This window comes from Coenobita brevimanus, chromosome 49, assembly GCF_032717465.1.
Source record: "Coenobita brevimanus isolate Jiangsu-jjx chromosome 49, ASM3271746v2, whole genome shotgun sequence".
NCBI classification, from domain to species: Eukaryota; Metazoa; Arthropoda; class Malacostraca; order Decapoda; family Coenobitidae; genus Coenobita; species Coenobita brevimanus.
The window spans coordinates 5,737,078-5,763,254 of record NC_137002.1 but is presented as its reverse complement, the minus strand read 5'-3'; the positions used below and the strand labels follow the sequence as shown (position 1 = coordinate 5,763,254).

At 41.2% G+C, this 26,177-nt stretch overlaps 1 protein-coding gene across 1 annotated transcript in view; it reads left to right on the top strand.

The window, feature by feature from the left end:
* Positions 1-25,630, top strand: part of LOC145399472 (rho GTPase-activating protein 17-like) — a 30,233-nt gene extending 4,603 nt beyond the window's left edge. The window contains exons 2-8 of the mRNA XM_080272080.1: positions 9,953-10,091; positions 12,325-12,419; positions 12,531-12,687; positions 13,200-13,328; positions 15,070-15,285; positions 17,649-19,244; positions 25,556-25,630. Of these exons, the coding sequence (XP_080128206.1) occupies positions 9,953-10,091; positions 12,325-12,419; positions 12,531-12,687; positions 13,200-13,328; positions 15,070-15,285; positions 17,649-19,244; positions 25,556-25,576 (2,353 nt within the window). The 3' untranslated portion in view covers positions 25,577-25,630. The remainder of the gene's footprint in view (positions 1-9,952; positions 10,092-12,324; positions 12,420-12,530; positions 12,688-13,199; positions 13,329-15,069; positions 15,286-17,648; positions 19,245-25,555) is intronic.
* Positions 25,631-26,177: the final 547 nt, after the last annotated feature.

Genomic DNA, 26,177 nt, shown 5'->3' with positions numbered 1-26,177 from the left:
GAGATTAACTCTAGATTATGGTGCTAGTCATGAAAAATTGCTGTGGAAATGATGAAGAGTCATGGTGTTGCTTTGCCACTGAGCAGTGTAAAATAAGCTGCAAAAGGACGAAATTCTGGGGTAAGTTGAGGTGAAAGAACTATAGGTCAACCTCCAAAGGTAAATGTAATCATGTAGTAACAAAAACAAACTTTAACCAGGAAAAAAATAAAAAGTCACTCAATTAATGGGTTAAATATTGCATATACTTGTATATTTTAATGGAGTGTTATGCCTGAACTCTTTTTTTTTTTTTTTTTTTTTTTTTTTTTTTTAGTGCACAATTAAGAAACGAAGGTCGGAAACTTACAAAAATGTGTTCATTCCAGTGAAAGGAAAATAAAATGAGACAAAATAAAGTTCTGTTCACTTTGAGATGCCCCAACACATTGTATTTAAAAGACTGGAGGTAGAGGGAAATACAGTTTTAAGAGAGAGAGAGATGTCCAGTTGCATACACGAAGGATTGAGTGTACTGATGATAATTCTCTCTCTCTCTCTCTGTCTCTCTTTCTGAGGGAACAATATTAGTGGGCTTTTAAACCCTTTGATTCCTTCTTCATTGCTGTAAAAAAAAAAAAAAATCACCTTTCTTAATGACTGAATTTGGTTTGGTTAGTCACATACCCCTAACCCGTTTTACTGATGGCTCTTCAATTTTGTTTGTTTTTTTCTATCCTCAGATAATTTTTTCGGTTTAGGAGAGACTTTTAAATAAAGGGGTTAGATATACTGTAACCTTAATTAACCCTTTCACTGCAGGAGATCCTCATAAAGTGAGTGAAAGCCACTTGGTAACAAGAATAAGAGAAAAGTACGTCACCAGATTCAAAGGGTTTATTATCATGGTCTGCTGTAGCCTACCATTGAGTACTATATATATCCCAGTTAAGTACAGTATTATAATTTAGATTCTTGCTTTCTTTTTACACTTTATTCTTGTCGTGTGCCAAACAGTTATGTGGGTTTTATGTGGGTTAGGGTGAAGGGATTAGAAATACAAGTGTTACCTTCTTCACAAAGAATATTTCTTGTTTTATTCTTGCTGCTGCCAGTTGGTTTTATATGTGTGAAAGGGGTAAGGAATATATAAATGAAGAAAAAGATTATCATTATTACAGTCAGTTTGTATTTACCTAATGGAGTTGGACCACTCCCAAAACTTTAGTGCTAAATTTTGATTCTTTGAAATATGATAAACCTTAGTTATGAGGTAGGAATGAGTCTTCTTGCTTATTATGCAAATCAACCCTGTGTCTAACTGTATTTGGTAACCAGCTGAGCTGAAAGAAATAGGGATCTTTGTCATTTTAGAATAAGTACACTGTAGTTAGTAAGTTGAATGAACTATGAGGTTAATGTTTACATAAAATAAAAACATTAGTACTGTACTGTATTAGTTGCAACGAAATTTGATTCGAGTGCTTGATATTAGATATGACAGGGGTATAGTGATAGATCACTGAACCCATTTTCTTGAGGAGGTAAAACAGAGGGTGCTAATCCTGTGATATTTACACTCTGATAACACACTTTGCCTTTACATTCCAGCCTTTACAATGTCTTAGGTCAGCTGTGGTAGGTAACCCTCATTTTACGAACAGGTTTATTTAGTGAAATCGGAGATTGTGTATTGAAAATGGTACTTGGTAGGGGATCATAGTATTCGTATAATTGAAAATGGTAATCATATATAGAAAAAATGGTGTACTGTACTGTAGTTTCAGAGAGAGAGAGAGAGGCATTACAGTGCAGGCAGACTGGGCATTGAGAATGTGATGTTTTCTGTTATTAAGGCTATTATTCCATTTAAAGCTGAGTTTGTGGCCAGTGTGTTAAACTTTTAGTACGGTACATTCACATCTCTATACTCTTTTTATTTTACTTGTTCTGTGTGATTATATAAACAAAGAATAAACTAAAAACAAAAAGAAAAACAGATTCAAAAGATTAATATATCAGAATTGCTCATGGTTCATCGTAATGTTGCTGGGAAGTTGGTATTGAGGTTCTTTAAGGCTTGTAGCCTAGCAAGTTCCTTCACCCCATCATCTGTAGTCCTTTCACCTTAACTTGGGCCAGATATTTGTCCTTTTGCATCTTATTTCACGTGCAGTAGCTTGGTGGCAGAAAAGGACAATATAGTACTATGACTCTACACCCTTCCCATAGCACACTTTCATGGCTAGCATCATAAGTAGTATTAAATGGATGGATGGCATTTTTAGGTCTGGTGAAATTGAGAAGAGTAGCATGCTTTTATTATGTCTAGAAATGTTTATCAAAGTGGAGAGTTAGTTATAGATTTCATTATCCCTTTTCAGTACAAGATGCCTTTACTATCTCTGTCTATATCTGTATCTATCTATCATTCCAGTGTCTTGTTTATCTCTCTATCTACCACTATCCAAATGCCTTTATCCTGGAATGGGTGGCCACAGATGAATAGCAGTAGGTTTGTGCTGATGGCAGTAATAGTCCTGTCACTTCTCCAGCTTTACCCTCCATTGATGCAGAAAAGTTAAACCCATAAATTAGATGGACATGCAGATGAGACTGAATAGGAGAGTGTACGTGAGTGAGGTGAAGGGGGAGGGGGGAGACTGAGGGCGAGATGGAGGGATGGGGTGAAGTATACAAGTGAGGGGGTGAGAGTTGGAGAAAGGGCAGAATGACAAGGAGGTGATTTATTTTATGGTCACCCCTTCTGGAATTAAAGCATCTGGGTATTAATATATAAATTTGCATAGATATGGTAGATAGGCAAGATATGTTGATGGCAATGAGGTTGATGATAGATGGTGATGGTAATGGGGTTGATGATAGCTAGATAGGCTAGATAGAATGGTGATAATGGGGTTGGTGATGTTGATGATGATAATGACAATAGTAGATAGATAGATAGGCTAGATAGGATGATTATAATGGTGGTGATGAAGATAATGGTGATACTGAGGCTAGATAGGTTGGTCTCAATGGTGATGATGATGATATGATGAAGCTGTATAAAATAATCTATCCATAGCAGGACTAAAACCGCACTGATAAGAGAGAAAGCTTGGGTATCCTGTGTTGAATATGAACGTTCCAGATAATGACAGCCGTGGATGTCCGTTAATTGTGTGTATCCTGTTGACCAGTTAGGGACAAAGAGTGGCCCTGTTTTAACCATGCGACTGCTGTACTAAGATTTGTCTGGGCTAAATATGATCAGTTGGTATTAGCATGAATGAAATAACCAAGTACAATAATAAGGCTAGCTGAAGAAGTTGGCATGTATCTTTGCTAATTAAGATGATATAGTTTTAGCTTGATTTAAACAGCCACCTAAATGCATTCCTAACAGTGAAATTGATATCATGAACGAAATTGTTAGGATTCATAATTTCATTCTTTATATAACATCATATGACATTACTGTATCTTGAGTATATCAACTTACTGAAAACTTGTCCATAGTAATCAAAATCTAAATACTTTAAAATCTCCTGACATCTTGGAATTTTTGTCATGTAAATAAAATCGTATTGTGTTAGACAGAATATAATTTCTCTCTTTTCACTCATACTTGGCTCAGATTTTTGTCCTTTTTCGGCTTATTTCACGTAGCTCAGAGGCAGAAAAGGACAGTGCTATGTTTTTACATCCTATCCATAGCAGTTCACATTGACAAGTGCCATGTTCTAGTGTTAATTTATTCTCACAACTCAGCATTAAAGATGGAAAGATGGTGATTTCAGCCCAAGTTAGAGTAAAAAGGCCATACCTAAATGTGTCAACAAAAGAAGGGTTACCACTATCGAGACTGCAGCTGAAAATAATCGTTTGGTTCTAGTAGGGCTATAACAGTCATGTCATTATGCCAGAATTGGTTAAAACAAAGCTTGACTGCTGTTTAAAAGAGAATGGTTCAAGGAGTCCAAAATGCTCTTTCTGTAAATTATCTTCAGGTAAATATTTAATAAGTTTTGTGCGCACTCCCTCCTTCTCCCCTCTCCTCTCAGCTCTTTGCTTCTCTTTTCATCTCATCTCTTCTCTTCACTTCTCTACTCTTCACTTTTCTTCCCTCTTTTCTCTTCTCTTCTTTCCCATAGAAGAGATCCTGGGGCTATAAAGTAAGAGTAAGTAGTTTCTCTCTCTCTCTCTCTCTCTCTCTCTCTCTCTCACACACACACACACACACACACACACACACACACACACACACACACACACACACACACACACACACACACACACACACACACACACACACACACACCCCTCCCCCTTCTCACTTACACTCCGCTTGTCATATGTCAGAATGAGTGGTTGTTGTTGTCGTCATTCTCAGGCTCCTATGACTCACTCTCAGCCGAAATAAAATCATCAAACTAGCAGGAATAAGGAACTAGAGCTGTTTTTACCATGAGAGGGGTAGTGGTGATAGTACTGTATTAATTTTAAGCCACAGTATACAGATGAGAGCTCTCGTAATGAAGTGGTTAATGACGGTAATTGTGGTAGATGGGTGGTTATAGGAATTGTGGTAGTTGATAGATAGGAGTTAAAGGAATGGTGGTAGCTGATAGATATGATAGTTGTTAATGGAATATTGGTAGTTGATAGTTAAATTGCCGTAATTGTGGTAGAGGCCAGTAAGTAATTGTTGTAGTGAGAGTTATTGGAGTGCAGTTGATGGTTGTTGTAATTGTGGTTGTTGTGGCTGGGCCTTTTATGAATGGTTGTTGTGGTAGATGAGTATGGTTGTTGTTGGGGTTAGTGCTGATGATTGTGGTAGTAGTGGTAGTTGTGGTGGTTGTTAGGGTTAGTGACTAGTGATCATTGTCATAATGCTAGTAGTTGTGGTGATTGGTAGATGATTGTGGTACTGGGTCATTGTGGTAGGTGTTAGGGTTAGTGAGAGCAGATAATTGTGGTGATGGTGGTGGTAGTTATGGTTGCTAGGCTACGGTGTGGAGGGATGCTGGTAGTATGGTGGTGGTAGTTCTCTTGTAGCTTGTGTATACTCTTTTCACTTTAATTTGGCCTAGATTTTTTTTTTAATAGCTTATTACGTGTAGCTTAATGGCAGAATAAGACAATCATTCAGCTCTACATCTTTTCCATAGCACTTCTTGGTGACTAGCATCATAATTTAGCATAAGTCTATTGTTACAACTCAGCATTCAAAATGGAGAGAGGGCAGTTTTAGCCCAAGTTAGAGTAAAATGAGTATAGTAATATTGATAATGGATATACCCCAGAAACAGTAGTGGAATGGAGCATAAAACTGGCATGGAAAAAGAAAGACAGAAAATTGTTTGATGTTAGTTGGAATAGTACACTAGAATTGCTTAGACCATGGGCAGATTAATGGCAGGCAGTACGGTATGAACTCGGGCTTCAGTGACTCACCTTCAGCCGAATAAAATCATCTGCCGGTACCTTGAATAGAACATCTAGTACTAGAGTTGTGCCAGTCATGAGCAGGTTAATATTGTAGCTGTTATTGATGCAACTGATTTCAGTTTTAAAAAGATAAAAGGTACGTATAAGGCATTATGCAGGTGTAATCTGCAGGATAAATAGGAAATAATGTGACAAACTCATCTGTGTTCTCGGGTTTGTGATAGCTTGGAAGGTGACACAGGAGGATAACTTTTGCACACACACACACACACACACACACACACACACACACAGAAAGAGAAGGGGGGGGACTCAGTACATGTTCACGCCATGTTCTTTCAAGCGGAAGGATGTGGAGAGAGGGAGGAGAGATAGTAGAGATAGGGGTGGTGGGGAAAAAAGGAGATAGGGGAGGGAGGGAGGAAACAAGGGAGATAGGTGGAGACAGGGAGGTCAAAAGGGAGATACGTGAAGGGAGGGAAGGAAGAAAAAAAAAAAGAGAGAGAGAGAGAGAGAGGTAAAGGGAGGGAAGGAAGGAAAAAAAAAGAGATTAGAGATGGAGAGAAGTAGATGGAAAAAGGGAGGAAAGAATGGAAATAGTGGAGAAAGGAAGGGGAGGAGGGAAGGATTATGATGGAAGGAGGTAGGTAAATGGAAATGGATGGTATTAATCAGGAAGTATGGTCTGTAAGAAGTGTAAGTAGGAAAAGGATAAGCCTGTGGTGTAAATGGCTGGATGGGTAGGGTAGAACATGACTAGTGGGAGAGAGAGAGAGAGAGAGAGAGAGAGAGAGGGGGGGGGGTTCACAGAAGCTAGGGTAAAGAGAGGGAGACAATTTAGGGTAGGGTAGGGTAAGGCAGGGCAGGATAGGATAGATCATGTGTATATAATAAAAGCAGTATTGGTATAGAAAAGGGGAGGGAGAGAGGTGAGTAGGAAGGATGAAATTGAGAAAGGGTAGGGTAGAGTAGTAGGGTAGGATTGACTAGGGTGAGTCAGATAGTGGGTGAGGCAGGGTAGGGTGGGGCACAGCATGTGTATAACAAAAAGAAGTATTGATATAGAAAGTGGGAGGGTGGAATTGAGGAAGGATGAGGTTGGGTAGGGTAGGGAATGGCAAGGGAGAGCAGAATGTTTAACAGTGTACACAGCAAGGGACACAGTTTAGCACTGAAGCTTGTAGAGATATGGAAACTGGTAGGAAGTGAGTTAGATGTTAGGCTGAAACAAAGACATAGCTGATGATGGGATAAGATTAGGCATGACAGGGTGAGTGATAGAGAGTGAAACTGGACAGTGTGTAACAGATTCAGATAGAGACAAAGACAGGTATGAATGGAAGGAGAGAGCGAGACATTAAGGTGAAACAGACACAATGGGATAGGGTCATGCAGAGACAAATAAAAGGAAGCAGAGAGTGAGACACTAGCCTGAGACAACAGGGTAAGCTGTGTGAGTAACAGGAGAGGCAGAAGACAGATTAAGGTGTATGAGGAAGAAGAGGGACAGGGAGAGACAGATTAAGGTCGAAGCTAGTGTAGGCAGACAGAAGCTAGACAGAGGGTTGAGAGGGCAGGTTAAGGCAAGGCTGGATAGTGTGAGGCAGATTAGGACTAGGTAAGGTGAGGAGGGCAGGGCAGGGCAGGGTAAGGCAGAAGAGAGCAGAGTGTGTGAGTAACAAGAGAGCAGCGTGGTGGTGGTGGTGGTGGTCTGGTAATGAATCCTAATTACTGAATCGTTGTCTGCCCTGCGTCCATGTTAGCTACCCCATTGCCCCCTCTCTGTATGTATAAAACTACCTCAATCTATTCTCTTTTTCTCACTCTTTGTCCACTCCCTTTAATTTCACTTTCTTTAGTTGGTTCATATATCTTGAAAACTACCTTGGTCTTCTTATTCTCTCTCTATCCACTCTCTTATTTTCTCCTTCTGTCTTTAGTTTCCTCATTATTATTATCATTTCTGTTTATATTGTCAGTATCTTCAAATTCTCTCTCTCTCTCTCTCTCATATTTCTGTTAGCCACACTGTGATCTATCTCATTCTCTCCCAGCCTCGTTCTTTCCCTGCCTCTCATGTTTCTCACACGTTCTTTCCTGCCTCACTCGCCTCTCGCTCCCTTATTTTGCCTCACCCTACCATGCTGCGCTTCACCCTGCCTCTAATACTGCCTGCCAAGCCCTGTCTTACCCTGTCTACCCTTCCATTCTAGCTGGTATTACTGTACTTGCTTCTTCTAATTATTATTTACACATTCTGCCATGCCTCATCCTGCTTCTATCTCAGCCTCTATCATTCCCTGCCTCTCATATTACTCACATATTCCATTTTGCTCCACCCTTTTTAATCCTGTCTTATCCTGCCTCACCCTACCTTACTCTGCCTTACCCTGCCTTACCCTGCCTATCTTAGTTTCAGTCTCAGCCTCTTTCTTTTCCTGCCTCTCATGTTACAGGTCCTTTTATTGCCACACCCTTTTTACCCCTGCCTTACCCTGCCTAGCCCACTCTCTGCCTAGCCTAATTTACCCTACTGTCCTGACCTCAGTTCCCCCCCCCCCCTGCTCTCTCTCTCTCTCTCTCTCTCTCTCTCTCTTTCCATCTGTCATCATTTTGTGTGTTTACTCCACCTCTTTACTTCTTATCTCTTCCTCCCTTTCCCTCCCCCTCACCCTTCCTGTCTTCTTTCTGTCTTCCTTCCCTTCTTCCCACCTCTCTCCATTCCAACTCCCTCCATCCCTTCTTTTACCTTTCCTATCTCTCCCTCCTTTCATCCCCCCTCCACCTTTTCCCTCCTTTCTTCCCTCATTCCTTCCTTCTTACCTTCCCCTCTCCTTCCTCTCCCTCCCTCTCCCTCCCTCTGCCCCTCTGTTCTCTCTCCCCCTCTCCCTCCCTCCATCCCTCCCTTCTCTCTCTCTCTCTCTCTCTCTCTCTCTCTCTCTCTCTCTCCCCCTCTCCCTTCCTCCCTCCCCTGTCTCTCTTAGCGCTGCTCATCAATCATCCTTTCATTCTCTTTTAATCCCTGGTTTCTTAGGCCTTAATTCTCTCTCTCTCTCTCTCTCTCTCTCTCTCTCTCAGTATCTCTTATGGCACCTGACTATCCTTTCATGCATCTGTTTACTAGTAGACCTATACTTGTATGTCTGTCTATTTTCTACCTGTTTGTCTATATATCTGTTCTTATCTATTCATCAATTCAACTGTTGTATCAGTAATTACCTCTGCCTGCCCATTCATCCATCCATCCTTCCATCTGTCCATCCATCCTTCAGATGTCCATCTATCCGTCAATCCATCCATCTGTCCATCCAACCATCCCTCTGTCTATCCATCTTTCCATCCACCCACCCACCCATACCAAAAACCCCCCCACAGCCATAACAATCTTGTAGCTAGCATCACATCATTAGCCCTACCCCAATAGTACAGGCCACCAGCTTTGGTATTCCAAGGTCATTCATCAGTGTTGCTAGCTGTTAACTCGCCATATTGACTGGCCTTGTTGGCACTGTGCTGATTGTGTATGTGTGTGTGTGTGTGTGTGTGTGTGTGTGTGTGTGTGTGTGTGTGTGTGTGTGTGTGTGTGTGTTGCAAGCCCTCCCAGTTGGTCAGTTTGTCAACATCACACCCTTACCTTCAACAGTTTGAGTTTGCAGACATAGTGTTGTGGGCTTGACACCATTCCTAGCATCTCTAGTTTAGTGATTTATGTATTTTACACGATTAGATTTTTTATTTCCACTGTATTTTTAAAGTTATATGTCCATGCATAATATTAAATGATCACAGCTTTGGAGATAGAATATAGACATCCCTGTGGACCAGTAATTTTCTTATATATACAAAATTATGCCTTACACTTTCACATGTCACCACTTGAGCACCAATACTCGTCATCCATACTCAGTTCCACTTTCCTAGGTCTGTCTCCTTCAGAACTGGAATAATAGTATGGATGTTTTTATGACTTACTGATGAGTGTGTGGAAGATCAGTTTGTTGATATTTTAATGAAGTTCATGTTCCCAAACTGTTCCCCCTACAACTCAGGAATTGATTTTGTATATTCTTTCACTCAGCAACCCACAACTCTCTCTTAGCATAAATCTCATATTATTATTCAGGGAATAGTGTATGGTATTTTTATTTATTATTATTATTACTGTTGCTCCTAGATTAGTCAAGGAACCTCCTCCTCACAGTGGAGAGTTAATTACTGACTGGTGCATTACTGTGGGGTGTATTGAGTGCATGCAATGTACAGTCCATTCAGCTTTATGATTTTCAGACTATGGTGATGATGATGATGGTAATGATTAGTAATTTTATGAGATTATTATTGATGATAGCCATTAACCTTTTTGCATAAATTGGTTTGTCCTATCCAGGTAAAGTTCCTGATTAGTAATTCATAGTCAGGGTTAATTCAGTGTAGAAGAAACCTCTCATATTATATGGTACCTAAGTTTTGTAATTTAGTGCCCTGGTATACCTATATTAAATGAGTCTTCTTGCACCCCCAGGAGTGACCGCACAGATGTGGTGGGTGAGCTACGAGCAGCGGAGGAGCAGGTGGAGGAGGTGCGGGTGTTGTGTGAGGCATACACCCGCGCCCTCGACCGCTGCCTCCACACACACACCACACCCGATGAGAAGAAGCTGGTTAGTCTCAGGAATGTATAGTGCTACCCCTTTAAAACAGATTAATTAGGAGTGAAGGTTGTCTGACATATCAGATTTATAATATGATTCCAGAATTTAAAAGTTTCCATGTGTGGCAATTCACTCTCCAACATTTAATAAGTTTTCACAATGCTTTATTCAATCAGTAACAAATGAAGGAGTAGTGAAACAAGCAATGATAAGGTTTTGAAGCTATGCCTGGTTCAGTGCTTAGGGTTGTGTTTACTTCAGAAATTTTTTTCACTTTATTTGTTTGCCGTAAAAGAGCCCGTCTTCAGGGGTAATGAGGATCCTACTATGGTGCCCCTGTTAAGTGTTCAGATGGAGAGACACAAATGCATGTCATTCCAGGAACCAAACCTTTACACTTCCCTGTGCCTCACTGTGGCAAGGTGCAAAGGAACATTGGTTTACAGTAAGTGGCAGGGGGGTTGCTTGTGTGCATTTGATGAATCTGCTTGACCAGACAGACTGGGGTTACTCATCTATTACTACTGTAGCACCTGTATTTTTGTAGGGATGTGAGGCTCTGCTGTTCCACTATCTTTGTGCTTCATGTTTATTTTTACTCATTATTTTATCATTCTTCCTTGCATTATCTACACTTCACTTTCTCCTGCTCTCTTCTCTTTGTTCTTCCTCTAGCTACTGTGTGTGCTATGTTCTTCATTTAGCTGTGGATAATGTTAAGTATTTCCTTTACCTGCATCTTCGACCACAACCTCAACACACACACACACCACACCCAGTGAGAAGCTGGTGGGTGTGGCCCCTCTGTTATCTACACTTTATCTGTATGGTACTCTGTTCTCTCCATTTTTATCTTTCCTCCACCATCTCCACTTTATTTATGCTATTCTCAGAACTCTTTTTCATTCCTTCCAGCATTGTCTTCCACTTTTTAAAAATCTTTTTTTCTCCTCCCCTCTGTCTTTCCTTTCCTTGGCCCTTTCTTTTTTCTTTCCTTCCTCTTTTGTCTGCACTTTTTCATGCTATTATTTTCACTTATTTTTCCCTCCTTCACTGTATCCATTCTTATCTCTCTCTTATCCATTCTCTCCACTCTTTATCTTTCTTTCTGTCATTCTCTCGACTTTCACCTCTCTCTTCTCCACTTCTCCACTTTTAGCTTTAATATACATTGATGGTTTTGCTTGAGGTGAAGCCAAGATTTTGAAGACTTGATGGTGTGTGAATGATTTTGTTTATCTAAAGCTCTTTTACCTAAACCTGGCCCAATTTTTTTTTACCCATACTATTTCACAAAGATTAGAGGCAGAACAAAATAAACTATGGCCCTGCATCCTTTCCATAGCACTTTTTTGTGACTAGCACCATATTCTAGCATTATTGGTACATCTCAGCATTCAGGGTAGAGAGAGGGCAATTTTAGGCTAAGGTAGAGTAAAAAGATTTTGTACTCAGTGTTTATAGTTTTCTTTCTTTTGTGGTTTCACTTAGTTTTGGGACCTTGCCTTACCCCATCTCTTCAGTGGGTATTAGGATTGGAATGATGATGATGATGGTGAGCAATATGCAGAATGATTTTACCTTATGCCATCTCTTCTGTGGGCTTTATGGTTGATGATGATTATAAGTACACAGAATTTACCACTTGAGATATGTTTTGGATCACTCTGTATTTTTACTGTGTTGTGGGCTGAATCCAAGAATTTTGGAATTTGAATAATGAGTGAATGGATGTATAGCTCATCTTAATTTGCAATGTGTTAATTGGCTCTTCTACTTATGTATTTTGTTTTTCCTGCCTCGAAAGTAATTGTACCCACTCCATTGAAATAGTGGGAATTGGGATTGCGATGTTTGTGATGGTGATGATGACAGTTTGATGATGCTTAATGATGAGGGGAATAGTGTTATAGTACTAATGATACAGTAATTATAATAAAATTTTAGTGGGAAGGGTAATAATAATCCATCCATCCATCATCCAATCCTATGTTGCCCCATGAGGAATGTAGGAGCCCTGGGTTAGGCAAGATATTGTAATACAGTGTAATAATAATAATAAAGGAATGATGATAATGACACTAGTAATAATAATAATAATAATAATAATAATAAAAGTAACAATAATAATAATAACTAATAACAGTAATAAGTATGTGAATATGTAATGATGGTGGTGATGATGATAGCAGTAATAGTAATAATAATAATACATAATAATAATGTCACGCTTGTCTTTCAGAAAAAAGTCCCGCAATACCAAGCAGCAGAGGCTTTAAAGGAGGGACTTAATTGCCTACCGTCCGTCGAACACTCCGACCATCAGGATCTACTCAGGTTTGTCCCTTTATTAAAAATCTTATTTAAATAATTGCAGCCTACCTAAGACAAAATGTCACACATAAAGATGGTATGATGATGATGAGCCACTCTTCCTCTTTCCATCAGGAACATTGTGGGGCGGGTGGTTGAGGTGGAGCAGGCATTGGGTATGGAAGTAGTGGAGTATGAGGAGTTGGTGGAGAAGCAAGTCCTTGAACCACTCTCCACCCTTATCAAGGATGACCTTCTCTCTCTGGCCAAGCAGAAGAAACAGCTCAAACAGGTAAATAAGTAGAAAGCTGCAGCAGATATACAGTATAAATGGATAGTGAAGACAGATTGCTAGATGAAAGAATAGGAAGTGATGGAGGGATAGAAAGAAGCTGGAAGGGAGAGATGATAGAGAAGGATAGTAGGAAAGGAGGAGAGAGGGAGGGATTGTGTTGGAGAGGAGGGAGGGAAAGAAGTATTGAGGGATGAAAGGAAATGAAAGGAGGAAGAGGCAGGGAGAAAGGGAAATAGAAAAGAATGGAGATAGGGAGGAAGGGAGGTGGAGAAGGAAGTGTTGGAGGGGAGAGAGGAGATACAGGGAGAATTGGGGATGGAAGAAGGAGACAAAGGAGTAGGGAGGGAGTTGGAGAAAGGGAAGAGTAGGGAGGGAGGGAAGGAGATAAAGAGAAAAGCAGGGAGGGGAGATGAGCAAGGGAGGAGTAGGAAAGGGGATGGAGAAAAGAGAGGAAAGATATTGGACCAGTTTTTACTCTTACTCATCATTTGAATTAATCTCTCCTTCAGGTTGGGTTGGATGTAGATGCAGCAAAAACCCGATATCGAAGCGCCCAGGCCAACCCGACCCCAAACCCAAAAATCGATACATACCGAGAGGAGATGGAGGAAGCCGTTTTGAAGCTTGACCAGGCCAGGGTACGTTGAGCGAGGCATGGGTTCTGCCTATCGGGTCATATTGTATCTGGGGATCTGTTACCACTGTGTTTTAAATATTTCAAAAAGTAAGATGTTTGTGAAAGCTCAGTCAGGCCAGGATACATCAAATGCAGGGTGGTTTGCATTTGTTGCCTTTGTTGATATTTTTGAATTACCACTACTGTTTCTTTGCTTTATAAGAAATTTTGCTTCTGTGTTTGTGATAGTTCCACCAGACCAGGGTAAGTCAGGTGTGAAATGGTTTATGTTTATTGTGTTAGTTAATATTTTAAGAACTGGTATTACCGTTGTTTTTTATATTTTTTTAGAAGTTTGTACTTCAGTGTCTGTAAGCCCAACCAGGCCAGGTTATGTTGGGATGGGGTAGTTTGTATTTGTTGGGTTTAACGATATCTTAGGAACTACTGTACAACTTTTATTTTTAAAGCAATTATTTTATTATAATTATTATTGTTATTATTATTTTTAAACTATTGCTTCTGTGTTTTTTTATGAGAAATTTTTAGGTAATTCTACTTTTTCTACATTTTGTTATTTGTGCTGCAGCTTGCCTCCAATTTTCTAGGAACATCTTCTAGATTAATGATGCAGCATTTGTTTAATTTTCCAGGAACTTTGCTTCTGTGCTTTTAAAAGCTTCTTCAGCCTGCAGCACTGGGTTCATGCTCATCTGGAGCCACAGGAGTAACAACAACCACAAACTTCAGCTTGTTATGTTTTGGGCTGGACTTGTATTTTCTGGGAACTTCTAGCGTAGTGTTTTGTACAGCATTTAAAAACTTCTGTGCTTGTGATTCAGTCAGCCTTTTACATGCCTTCTCAGATTTCTTGTTTGTATTGATTTCTCAGATGCTGCACTAAATTCCAGTTAATAAATAGACATCAGTGAACACTATTTATATGTGCCAGTAACATCTCGTACCGCATCCCTCGACATACTTCTGATTCGTGACGAAAATAATAGACAGTAAAATAGTCGTTCTGTGATGGCAACACCTCAGTCTTGCCACCTTCTGATACTGAACCAGTATTTCGCCCCCAGTACTGGTGCACAAATATAAAAAGTTTAGAACAGTTATACGTGCCAATTTCTTTAGTGGCACGATGTTTTGCCACCCGATATGAAAGGGTTAAGGAAGAGGATGTAAGGAGCATGAGAAAGCTGATTAAGAGGAGAAGGTTAATCCCTTGACTATAGCATGCCTTCTGAATGGAGTAATTGACAGACTGTGACAATTCTTTTGGAACCTGTTTCTGAAATTCAACCTTTTGAGCTCATTACTCATACCATCTGGCAGTCAGGGTTATTATTTACTACTGGATCATAGTTTTTGCTACTTTTCCACTGGTACGTATGGTTAAGAGTCTCACAGTCTAAGGATTAATGACGTTGATAATGAACCAAACCTTGTACCTCCCTAGCAGGACTCGTGTGTGACATCTTCGGTGTGTTGGCCCAAGTGCATGTATTATCCAAGTGCAAATATGGCAGGATTCAGTGCTAGAATGTGAAACTAGGATGATGATGATGATGATGATGATGATGACAGTAATAATTAAATCAACCTTTTGCCACCACAGCAAGACTCATATATGTGCATGTAGGATATGAAGCTAGTATGATGATGATGATGATGATTGATGATGATAAAGGATGATGATTGATTATGATAACAGTGATAGTGATAGTAATTAAATCAGCCTTGTACTACCCCAACAGGACACGTACGCATGTGACATCTTTACTGTGTTGGCTCGGGAGCGTGAGATATCCAAGTACATGTGTGGGTACGTGGAGCTGCAGTATAATTACATCTCGTCGGCCCTTCAGAAGCTGGACCGTGTACTGCCAGACCTCAAGCACAGTCTGGACCAATCACCCTGTGGTCCAGTTTATGGTGTACCCCTGCATGAACACCTTAGGATTACACAACAGGTTAGTTGGAGGGTCCAAGTTTTTTAAGGTACGTGATATTGCTGTATGTGGTAGGTGGGGGCACTCACCATCCACTCACTCAATGTAGTGCTGCTCTCAGGTGTCTGCCCTTTCCTCTCCTCCATCCTTCTTTCCTTCCATCCTCTTCTGTCTTTCTTTCCTTCTTTCATTCCTCTTCCTTCTGCCTGTGGGTGACTCTATACTGAGTGACAAGCCAAATGCTTTCCTGTACATCAGGAAACCATTTACTATGCTGGGTGGTAACCATATAACCAAATTTTGGTGCCTGGTGGTTTAGTGGGTAATTACGGTGCTCCAGTCGGATTGAGCCGGTGAAAGTTTATATCGGGGTGGTTGGGGTTTATTGCTCACGTAATGCCACTCAGATGAGTGAGGCTGGTCACTGTCATCTTAAATGTCAGGACCAACTTGCCTAGCCCCGGGCTCCTATGCTCCTCGTGGGGCAGCATAGGATTGGATGATGGATTGATGGATGGATATTGCTGTACATGAGTTAGACACCAGATAGAGTAGAAGTAGTTGTTGTTGTTGTTATAGTAGTAGTAGCCCAGTAGTAGTAGTAGTTGTACCATAGTTATTGTAGTTGTAGTAGTGGTAGCTGCTAGTTATTGTAGTAGTAGTTGTAGTTTCATCTGAATGTGAATCCATTATACTGCAGGTTGATGTTGCTATGTTGCCTATCCCGCAGTCCACTATCCTTTTAAGAAATAGACACCATTATAACCAGTCAGTAGATCTGCCTGGTTATATTAGTACAACCACATGAAGGCATCCCTCTTCAGCACCTTTGAGCTCCTAATAATGCCTTGAAAGTTAAAAATACTCTAGTCTTGAAAGTTAAAAATACTCTACTATTGACTATCCTAATTGTTTCAGGTATGCATAAGGCAACTGCTTTTAGGGCATTGATTGTTAGTTTCTGTGTGACTTACTGTTCTTGCTGTTACTTTTACCATAAGAGTAGGATACCGTGATATACAGGATAGTTCATACATAGCACTCCACTCTCAATAGGAGCATTCACAAACTCCCAAAAGTTGCCAATCTTCAACTGATAATTTGAAAAATAAAAATACTGTCAGCTGAACTACTATTTTGTAAGTGTTTCCATGATCACTTTGTTCACAAGTACAATTGTATTAACATATCCACTCAATAAAATGAGGAGAAGAAGCTCATGGGCATCACTAAACTAACAAAACTAACCGTCTAAACTTCGGGACAAATATTCTTTGTAGCTTAATACCAATTACTTACATTCCCAGCCACAGCTTTTATTGTAGTTTTAGTCAAATAAAACTTTCAGACATATACATCTACATATAATACTAACGTGAAGGTGTTTGGTTGCAAAATGTTTGTAGGAATCAGATGAAGATTGTATGCACATGCCAGTGCCAAGTTTTGCTGTTGTCTTCCTGGAAACATTGGTACTTGCGGTTTCAGTCAGCAGCTTCATCTTTACATGATTTCGGTTTCATAAATTGGGCCCATTTTATAACGCATAGTTGGTACATTATCTTCAGCATTTGCCAGATAAAACATTAATCTGATATCTAAATGACGCATTTTATATTAAACATGCAGTGAGACTTCTAATAATAAGTGATGAATGCTAACAGGCCACTTGTTGTTTATGCATCCTAGTAACAGTTCTTAAGTATTTTACTTAGTAAATCACATACTGTTTAGCAAACTGTTATAATAACCAGTGATTACAGTATTGAAGAGTTTATGTACTCCTCATCACTAAATATCATGGAAAGAATTTTAGAAATTATACGGCTGTGCAAACAGGGAGTAGTTGACCAAGTTCCTAATTGAGTTGCCCAGTGATCACTGGCAACTTCAGTGTTTGTGAACATGCCCATTCACTGAGCAGTTTTTTTTTTTGTATGTTATGAGGAGGGCTGAGTCTTGTTTTCCATGTCTATCCAGCATCATATATTTATTTTCTGCCTCTACTACCACTCCCGCACCAGCAAACTGAGCTGTCCGTGCAATACTTAGGTGCTGCCAGGTAAGTTTGTAGTGGACTGCTATTTACAAACAACCCCTTATTTTATGTATTTAGCTGTGGTGGTGCCAGTGTATAAAAGGTTCACGATTGCAAGGAAGGGATTCAAGTTTCTTCCGTATGTTTGCCACCATCATCATAATAGTTAGTAAGATGTGGTACGGTATATACTGTAGAATATCGTGACTGTGATGTAGATGTGTGTAATGTGTCTATTAGAAGGAAATTGAATGCAAAAGTTCTTTAGATTTTAAGGTTCTCTGTGAAATGTTCCAGCACCTACCATCACTGTAATAGAGATACCAAAATGTGTTACATGTTGCAGGATATTGCTGTGGTACTTCAGGTGTGTGTAAGACATCTGATTGAGGTTGGTTTGAATGAGGAGGGGTTACTGCGTGTGGCAGGGAGCGCCAGTAAGGTACGACGCCTCAAAGGTGCCTTCGATGCTGGTTTGGTCACAAACGAGGCACTTAATGCGGCCTCTGACCAATATGATGTGCATGTAGTGGCTGGGGCACTAAAATGTTACCTGAGAGAGCTCCCGGAACCACTCCTAACGCACGTGCTTCATGACCAGTGGCTGGAGGCAGCACGTCACTCAGATCATCAGGCAAGGCTTCGTGCTCTGTGGCTTGTGGCACAGCAGCTCCCCCCAGCTAATCTGGCGAATCTCCGCTACCTGGTGAAGTTCTTCTCCTTGCTGGCATCGTACAGCTCACAGAACAAGATGACACCCAGTAATATTGCCATTGTTGTAGCTCCCAATCTGATCTGGGCCACAAGGGAACCAGGAGAGGGTGAGCCAGACATGTCCACACTTGGTCGCAACATGAGTCTCACTGCCGACTACCGCGCCCTGGTCGAGAACTTAGTCGAGTATGCTGGATACTTTTTCAAAGAGGATGTGGACTTTGGTGTGGTACCGAGACCCCCTCCCTCTCCGGCCCCAGCCCCAGCCCAGGTTCGTCCCACCCCAGAACATAATGGTGCCCTCCCCCAGCCTGTGCCCCGGCCCGCCTTGCCGACTCATCGACGCACAGCCAGCACTGACCTCAATATAATTGCCCCCGGCCCAACCCTGCCTGATCCCTGTGAGAGCCCAAAACAGCCCCAGCGCACCAAGAAGAAGCAGGCACCTCGACCTCCCCAGGGCCGCCCTGTCAGCACCCACGGGGCAGTACTCAGCCATAATGGTCCTGAGATGGTCCCTCCAGTTGTAAACAGTGCAACAGGGTCACCAGAACAGCAGCGCAGCCACACTCCACCCCGTGATGGCCCCACCCCGGCCGCAGCTGCAAGACTCCACCATAGCAACAGTATTAGAAGACCAACTGCAGAGCCCCCTAAGCCCCCTGGTGCCCCAGCCAAGCCCCCTCGACCAAACCCCCCAGCACTGGAAGCCCTTGACCGTTCCCAGGCCCCAGATGCTCGGCCATCTGAGCCCCGGACCACACATGGAACTGGGGAGAGCCAGACAGGGCCTCCTCTAGGGTTTGAAAATGTTGGGCCAGGGCAGGATAACAATGCAAGTGGAAGTAGCAGTGGGGATGAGTTCGAAGTGACTTTAAGGAGGCGAGCAGGGTCTGGCCAAATAGGCTTTAATGTCGGGGAGAAGGATGGGACAGAGGAAAAAGAGGATGGGGCAGGGGGTGGGATGAACACCTCCCAGTCCTTCAGAAAGTCATTGGAAAGTGTATTACAGCAGCAGGCAGCAGGACAACCCCACCCCCTGCCCCGTCACACCCATGCTGACTCTGCCTCCACCATCACTACCACCATCACCTCCAGTACTCTGCCCCGTCCTGCCCGACCTCCCACCCCTGCCCAGCGTACCACCATCCCTCCACCTGCCCACCCCACTTCTCGGTCAGTCTCCAGGGACCCCACACAGACGTCGGCGCCAGACAGACCCGACCAGGTCAGTAATGATATTCTATACTCTTTTCATTTTGACGTGGTCAGATATTGACACCTTTCTGTCTTTAATGTTGAGCAGTAACAAGAGCTTAAAAGAAGAACATAACCGCAGTCATTAGAAGAGCTGTGGAAATGTTTTAGAGTTGTATTACAGTATCATCTTCATCTCCCATTGAACAGTGGGAAATTAACTGGAAAAGGATGAAAATCTCCACCAAGTTAATATGGAAGAACCTAATGGGAATTATGTTTTAAACAACGTTGCCATATTAAGGGGGTTCTTGAAGGCTACACTTAACCAGTCTATTTCAGAATGTCTCTCCTAATCTGAATAAAGTCAGCTGAATAAGATTATCCTCTGGAGGCAAGCATTGTATAATTTTGTTCACATGAGAGAAATCTTTAACAGTCAGGGTAAATAACTGTCTTAACTATTTCACTGCTGTTGATGCACTCAGGTATAATAGTCAGACTAAAATCAGGTGACTTCATTTAGTTGAGAGGTGGATAATGTGGAATTCACATTAATGATCGTTGATGATAACATAGCTGTTGATGTATGAGGGAAACACCCACAGCTGTGGACAAGAAATGTATTTTTGAAAATTTTGGTGACAGCTTCTCAGTGGACAAGTTTAGATATAGGTACTGTAATGGCAGATTCATTTACAAGGAGGGACATACACTTGCATGCACACATTTATGTATGTGCATATACATGTATGCCCCCCTCCCACACACACACCTTGGCCTTAAGGATAAAACATTCTGAACTGTAGTAGCCTCACACCAAATGGGGTTTTATGGAATTGGCTGATACAATTTTTATACCAACAGCAAGTCCTTGATTTCATTACCTTTCTAACATTTTTTTTTTTTTTTCCCAGCCCTGTAGAATCAAGATGCAACTTTATTATTTTTGGTACTGTTGGGGTAGGAAAGGAGGTCCAAATGATGATAGTGATGATAATGATGATGATAATGTCAGGCAATTTTACTCAACTTGAAAAGAATATAGATAGCAGAATAATATTTAAATAACATCAACCTAGTGAAGTGGTTCAGTCTTCAATAAATTACCCAAAATTTATCCACTGAAATTCCAGTGCTGCCAGTATAGTTAATGTGCCAGTTTCACCCAGTTTTTGTTACCAGTTGTATGGAAAAATTCTGATTTTTTGAAACAGAAACCCTGACCTAAAGCAAAGACCAACTACTTGTTCATTGAAAGCGATAGTTGCTGCTGAAATTTTTTGGAATAGGTTTTTTGTCTGCAATTGTGAGTTTTCTTCTTGGTCTAACTGACAGTTGCTTGATGCCAAAAAGGAATCTTGTTTGTCTGCAGCTAAAAAGCTTTATATGTACTTGATCTAACTCACTGATAACCACACCACTGCAGCACACCACACTGCACTTCACCACACCTCTGCACATCATCACACATATGCACTTCACCACACCTCTGCACATCATCACACATATGCACTTCACCACACCACTGCACATCATCACACATATGCACTTCACCACACCTCTGCACATCATCACACATATGCACTTCACCACACCTCTGCACAGCACCACTGCATCTCACCACACCACATAATTGCATTGCATTACATCTCACCACACCACTACACTGCATTGCACCACACCACACCACACCACACCACACCACACCACACCACACCACACCACATCACCCTTCACTAGACTGAGCCAAGCAGTGTTACACCATACTACACTACAACACGCTATATTATTCCTCAGTACATTACATTATTATTGATTGATTACTGCACTGATGAGGAACCTACATGTGGTGGTGCTGTGCACCCCGGTTAGAGTAGCTACAGCAACAACTTGGGAGCCAAACCTCCTCATCATAATTCTAACACCTTACCATGGAAAGGACCCTGGTCTCTCTCTGGTGAGGTATCATCTACCTCAGAGAGTACCAGTTCCCAACATGGCATATACACTATCCTTGATCTCTGGGGCAGCCCCACAGAAGCAGTTGCTTACCTGTGGTTGATGGGTTTGCATGGCCAGACAGACTGGGAATATTCAACAACAGTACCAACAACAGCATCTGCAACACTACATCATGCTATGTTGTTCCACACCACACTTACCGCACTGCATTATCATGTTACATTCATACTAACCGCTTCTCTGCACTGCCTGTGTGTGTGATGACTGGGTTGGCCCACAGAAACCAGAGAAGCCAGCTTTGCCCGAGAAGCCTGCGCTAGCCTCACGCCCTCCTGTCATCACCAACGCCTCGGCCAGTTCTATTGGGGGAGAGCATCCAACCCGCCCAACACCCCGCCCACACATCGGTACAGCCACCTTACACCATACCCAGCCCACCCAAAACACTGTCACACCCAGTTTGTCCAATTCAGCAGCTTCTCTCCCCGCTCCCATTCCTCCTATCAATGCTAGCAACATTACAAACGTCCCTGCCAACTCCAGTACTATCGCCAACTCTGCTGCAAACCCCAGTCCAGCTTCCATTACTAGTTCCCTTCCTGCCCCAGTTCTTAGCACTTTCCAGTCGCCTCCTAAACCAAGCTCATCACCGCCAAAAACCAGCGCCTCTCCACCAAAATGTAGCACTTCTCCACCAAAACCTAGCAATTCTCCACCAAAACCTAGCACCGTGCCATCCTCCAATCCTAGCATGATGCAAGCACTCACTTCTAGCACCATCCCAGCCACCAGTCCTAGCACATTATCCAGCAATTCCCCATCTGTCCAATCCATCAATCCCAGCACCCAACCCAGTCAACCTAGCGTTGTGTCTGTTGCCAATCCGAGTGTTCCCCCCGCCACATCCACACCGCCTAGCACTGCATCAGCTGCCAGTCCCAATCCTGCCATCCCCAGTCCCCCCACCACAGTCCCTGCACCAATCAGTACTCCTGCCTCGCTCTCGTCTACCAATCAGAGCTCGGCACGCACCACCCTCCGCCAACCAGGTAAACACTAGTGGTTCATAATCTCATCTGCCAAGGAAACTCCCTGCTCTCTCTCTCTCTCTTACCAGTTTATTTCTTGACAGGACATCTTAGTATTCTCTTGTATGTTATATATGTGGTCTACATTGATGTTTGAGTGGCATAGATAGCATAAAAGGGAAACTAATGTGTCATATGGCAAGGAAATATGCTAAGGAAAAACTTCCAGGCAGCCTCCTTATTTGATGAGAATGCGGATCCTGGCTTGGTAAATGCCTTGCTTGTTGGTGCATCTTGACCCTCGCCTGTTTTCTCACAGTTACGTTTAAGCCCTTGTTATTTGTTGCATTTTTTATTTATTCAGTTATTTTTTTATTAACTCCCTGAATCTGGTGCTGTATTTTGTAGTATCTTCTTGCTACCTCCAGATATTTTATTGAGCTTTGAGAGGGATATCTATTGAGGAAGTGATTAAGGATGACTATAGCTAACTCCACCTGTTCAAAAAGTCACTCCAGTATTAAATAAAATTATCTGAGAGTGCAAGAATAGATTATAAAATGTCATTAGATTGAAGAGGTTAAGTCCTCAGTAAATTGAAGAAAATTTTGCCTGTTAAAATTGTAATTCTATGTACAGAGCTGGCTAACAAATTTTCACCCATCCCCAAAATATAATGAGGGCTTACTGGTTTTGTTATTCATTCATTCATTCATTGCCAGACGCCATGTATCCCAAACGGGGTGGCCAAGGGCTTAGAGTTAATTGTTTTACAGGGAGGGGCACTAATCCTCCACCAACCCCACTTGACACGTAGGGAGAACGAGCCAACAGCATCTGGTGTTCCCAGGCGGTCACCCATCCAAGTACTAACCAGACCCAACGTTGTTATTACTGTGATTAAAAAAATATTAATGCTTGCAGGATTTGGGTACGGGAAGGATTCTGGAAGCAGTGTTTGGTCATTGTCAGGTTGGTAGATAGATACTGTACATGGATTGTTTATTGATGACAGCACTATGAATGGTAACACACACAAATTATATACACAAGGAAATAAAAAAAGTAGTTTCTTGTACATGAGGAAGCTATTTACCATGCTGGGTGTTAACCATATAACCAAATTATGGCGCCTGGTGGTTTAATGGGTAATTAAGGTGCTCCAGTCAAGATTGAGCCTGTGTAGGTTTATATCCAAGGAGTGGTTGGAGTTTATTGCTCATGTAATGCCACTCAGGGATGAGTGAGGCTAGTCACTTTCATCTTAAATGTCAGGACCAACTTTTCTATCCCTGGGCTCCTACACTCCATTTGGGGCAACAGAGGATTGGGTGATGGATAGATGGATGAAAAAAGTGTTATTCTCAGTTTACCCCTCTTGGATGTAGGTTACATATACATGAGGGGAAAAAAAAAGTTATTCTCTTTTTACCCCCTTTTGAGAGTAGGTATCTGAGGTCTGACTACTGTCAGCAAAACATGTAAGGGCAGGAGACTGACCTGTGCCCTTTGCAGCATTTTACAGGATACAGAAACTTGCAGTGACTGATAGAGCTGCTTCTAGAGATTCTCCCACATCAAAAATTTGTACAAGCTGAACATAATCATCCAGAAATGACAAGAAATAACTCAGAGGACATTGTAACTGTGAAAGGGTTCTAGATTTTATAAGCTTAGCCTCAGGTTTTAGTACGTCAAAGAGGGATCCTAAAACCACATCACATAATGGTAGAAAATTAAGATGATCATGATTATACATAAGAATTAACATTTTTTGAATTGCCCTGTTTGTTGTTTAGTGGTTTTTGCTTTTCTGGGCTTTATTAATGTTTTTATGTAATCTGCGTTGCTTTTGGAGGAAATTTGAGAGTGGAAGGGTAATAGAAAAACCATGTGTAGTCCTGTTTTATCACACCTTATTGAATTAGTGGTACTCCATTATTATAATCATTATTATTAATATTATTATTATTTTTAGTATTATTTACAGTTGTTATTCCAGTGTTTTAGTATGTTTAAAAGATTTTTGTGTAGAAATTGTCGTATTGTTTTTACCATTACAGTTATGATAAACCCTTCCAGTGTGAGAGCTTTCCCTCAAATTGAGTAAAGGTGTGTGTTTGTGGCCAGAAAAAATAAAAATGAAAGACAAACTACTGTGGATGAGTTAGAGTGCAATTTAAACTCCATCACTATACAATCATCCATCTTTGATTTGAGCAATATCATGTGGGAATTCCTAGATTAAGGTATAGAAAAGCATTGTAAGTTCCAAAGGGCTTTTTTTTTTTTTTTTTTTTGAAGAGAAATGCCACTCTTAAGTTAATAAAAATTGTCTGAGGGCAGCGGGAATGAAATAGTCATTGTACTGAAAGGGTTTATCTTGTTTCAGTTTTAGTTTTAGTTTGTTATCATATCTGGTACTGTACTTAAGTTATTTATGTTGATGATTTGTGTTTTTACTTTTCAGAGTTTATTTGTTATTTTTAGTTGTTGGCTATAGTTCTGGAATTTGAATTACTGGTAGTAAACATTGTAGGTACAGTAGTAGTACGGTATGTTGAGATGGTATGGACAAATTCAAAGCATACACAGTACTGTATATCGGTCCTGCAGCCTGAAAAATCTTTGAATCTGAAATTGAGGGTCATATTGGTAGAAGAAGAAAATGGTAAAGAAGAGGAAGAAAGTGATAAAGAAGAATAAGAGTGGAAAAATGCATTGGTGAGAGAGAGGAAGAGAAGTTTGTGTGAGAGTAGGAGAGGAATGGGAGAAGAGAGTGAAGCAGTACATTAGTGAGAGAGGAGGAAGAAGGGTGTCTGAGAGAGTGAAAGAGGCAGAAGAAAAAGTGGAGCAGTACACTGATCGGAGAGACGGAAGTGGAAGTGGTGTGTATGAAGGAAATATGGTAGAAAAGAGTGGAACAGTATGCTGATGAGAGAGAGTGAAGAAGAAGACACATTTGTGAGAGAGTGTGAGAGGTTTGTTAGGAGAAAGTAGCCTTGAGTTGGTTCTGTCATGGCCATTCTTCGGAGAGAGTCAGGTGCTGGAGATGATAACAACAGAATCGCTGTACAGGTTTTACGAGGACCATCATTGTTTCAGCCATGTTTTCCCATAATGAAAGGGGTGGGTGGGTGCCTGAGATGGGGTAAAGAAAGCTTAAAAGGTAAGGGAAAAGACTACATATCCTCTCACCCATCAGTAAGCCCTCCAGAATTCTCAGCCACCTCACAGATAAATTTAATAAATGAGGAAAGCTTAAGTACAGTCCTGCTTATGCAAATTTAAACCATGTTGAATTAGAGAGGCATAATAAGACCTTAAATCAACCCACCTACCAAAACAGAGGGGTCCCTGGCAGACGTAGATGCCGATCCCACAGCAGCCAGCAGCAGGGGGGAGGGGGAGGGTGGAAGAGAGGAAAATGGTGGAGGAGGAGGAGGGGGAGGAGGAGTGAAGGTGGTGGTGGAGGCAACACACACGGCGGAGAAACAACAGGCCATGCTTGTAAACGTCCAACCTCAAGGTGCGTCTTGGGACATGCAAGCACTGTTCTGGGCATTTGTTATGTTTTTATTAGTTTGCTGAGTTATTTATTGTTAGATTTGTTTTGTTTTTCTAATTTTTCCAAGCCATAATTTCTTTCATTTACTTTTTTCTGCATTTGTCATTGTATATAATTTCCCAGTTAACCCAATTTATTGTTGACATTAATTTAGCCTATTTTTAATATCAGAAGTCATTTGAATCTAGTTATCTTTTTTTCATTATGTGAGTTTAAGAGTCCTTTTCCTCTTTTGACTGTTTCATTTCCACACGATATTCTTTTAATGCTCTATGTTCAGTTTTAGTTTTGTTTTTTCACTTTTTTTTTTTTTTTCTTCTTTTTCACCAGATTTTTTTTTTTCTCTCACTTTTTTATATACTGTAGTGTTCCATGGTCTAGTGTATGAGTATGTTTTGTTGTA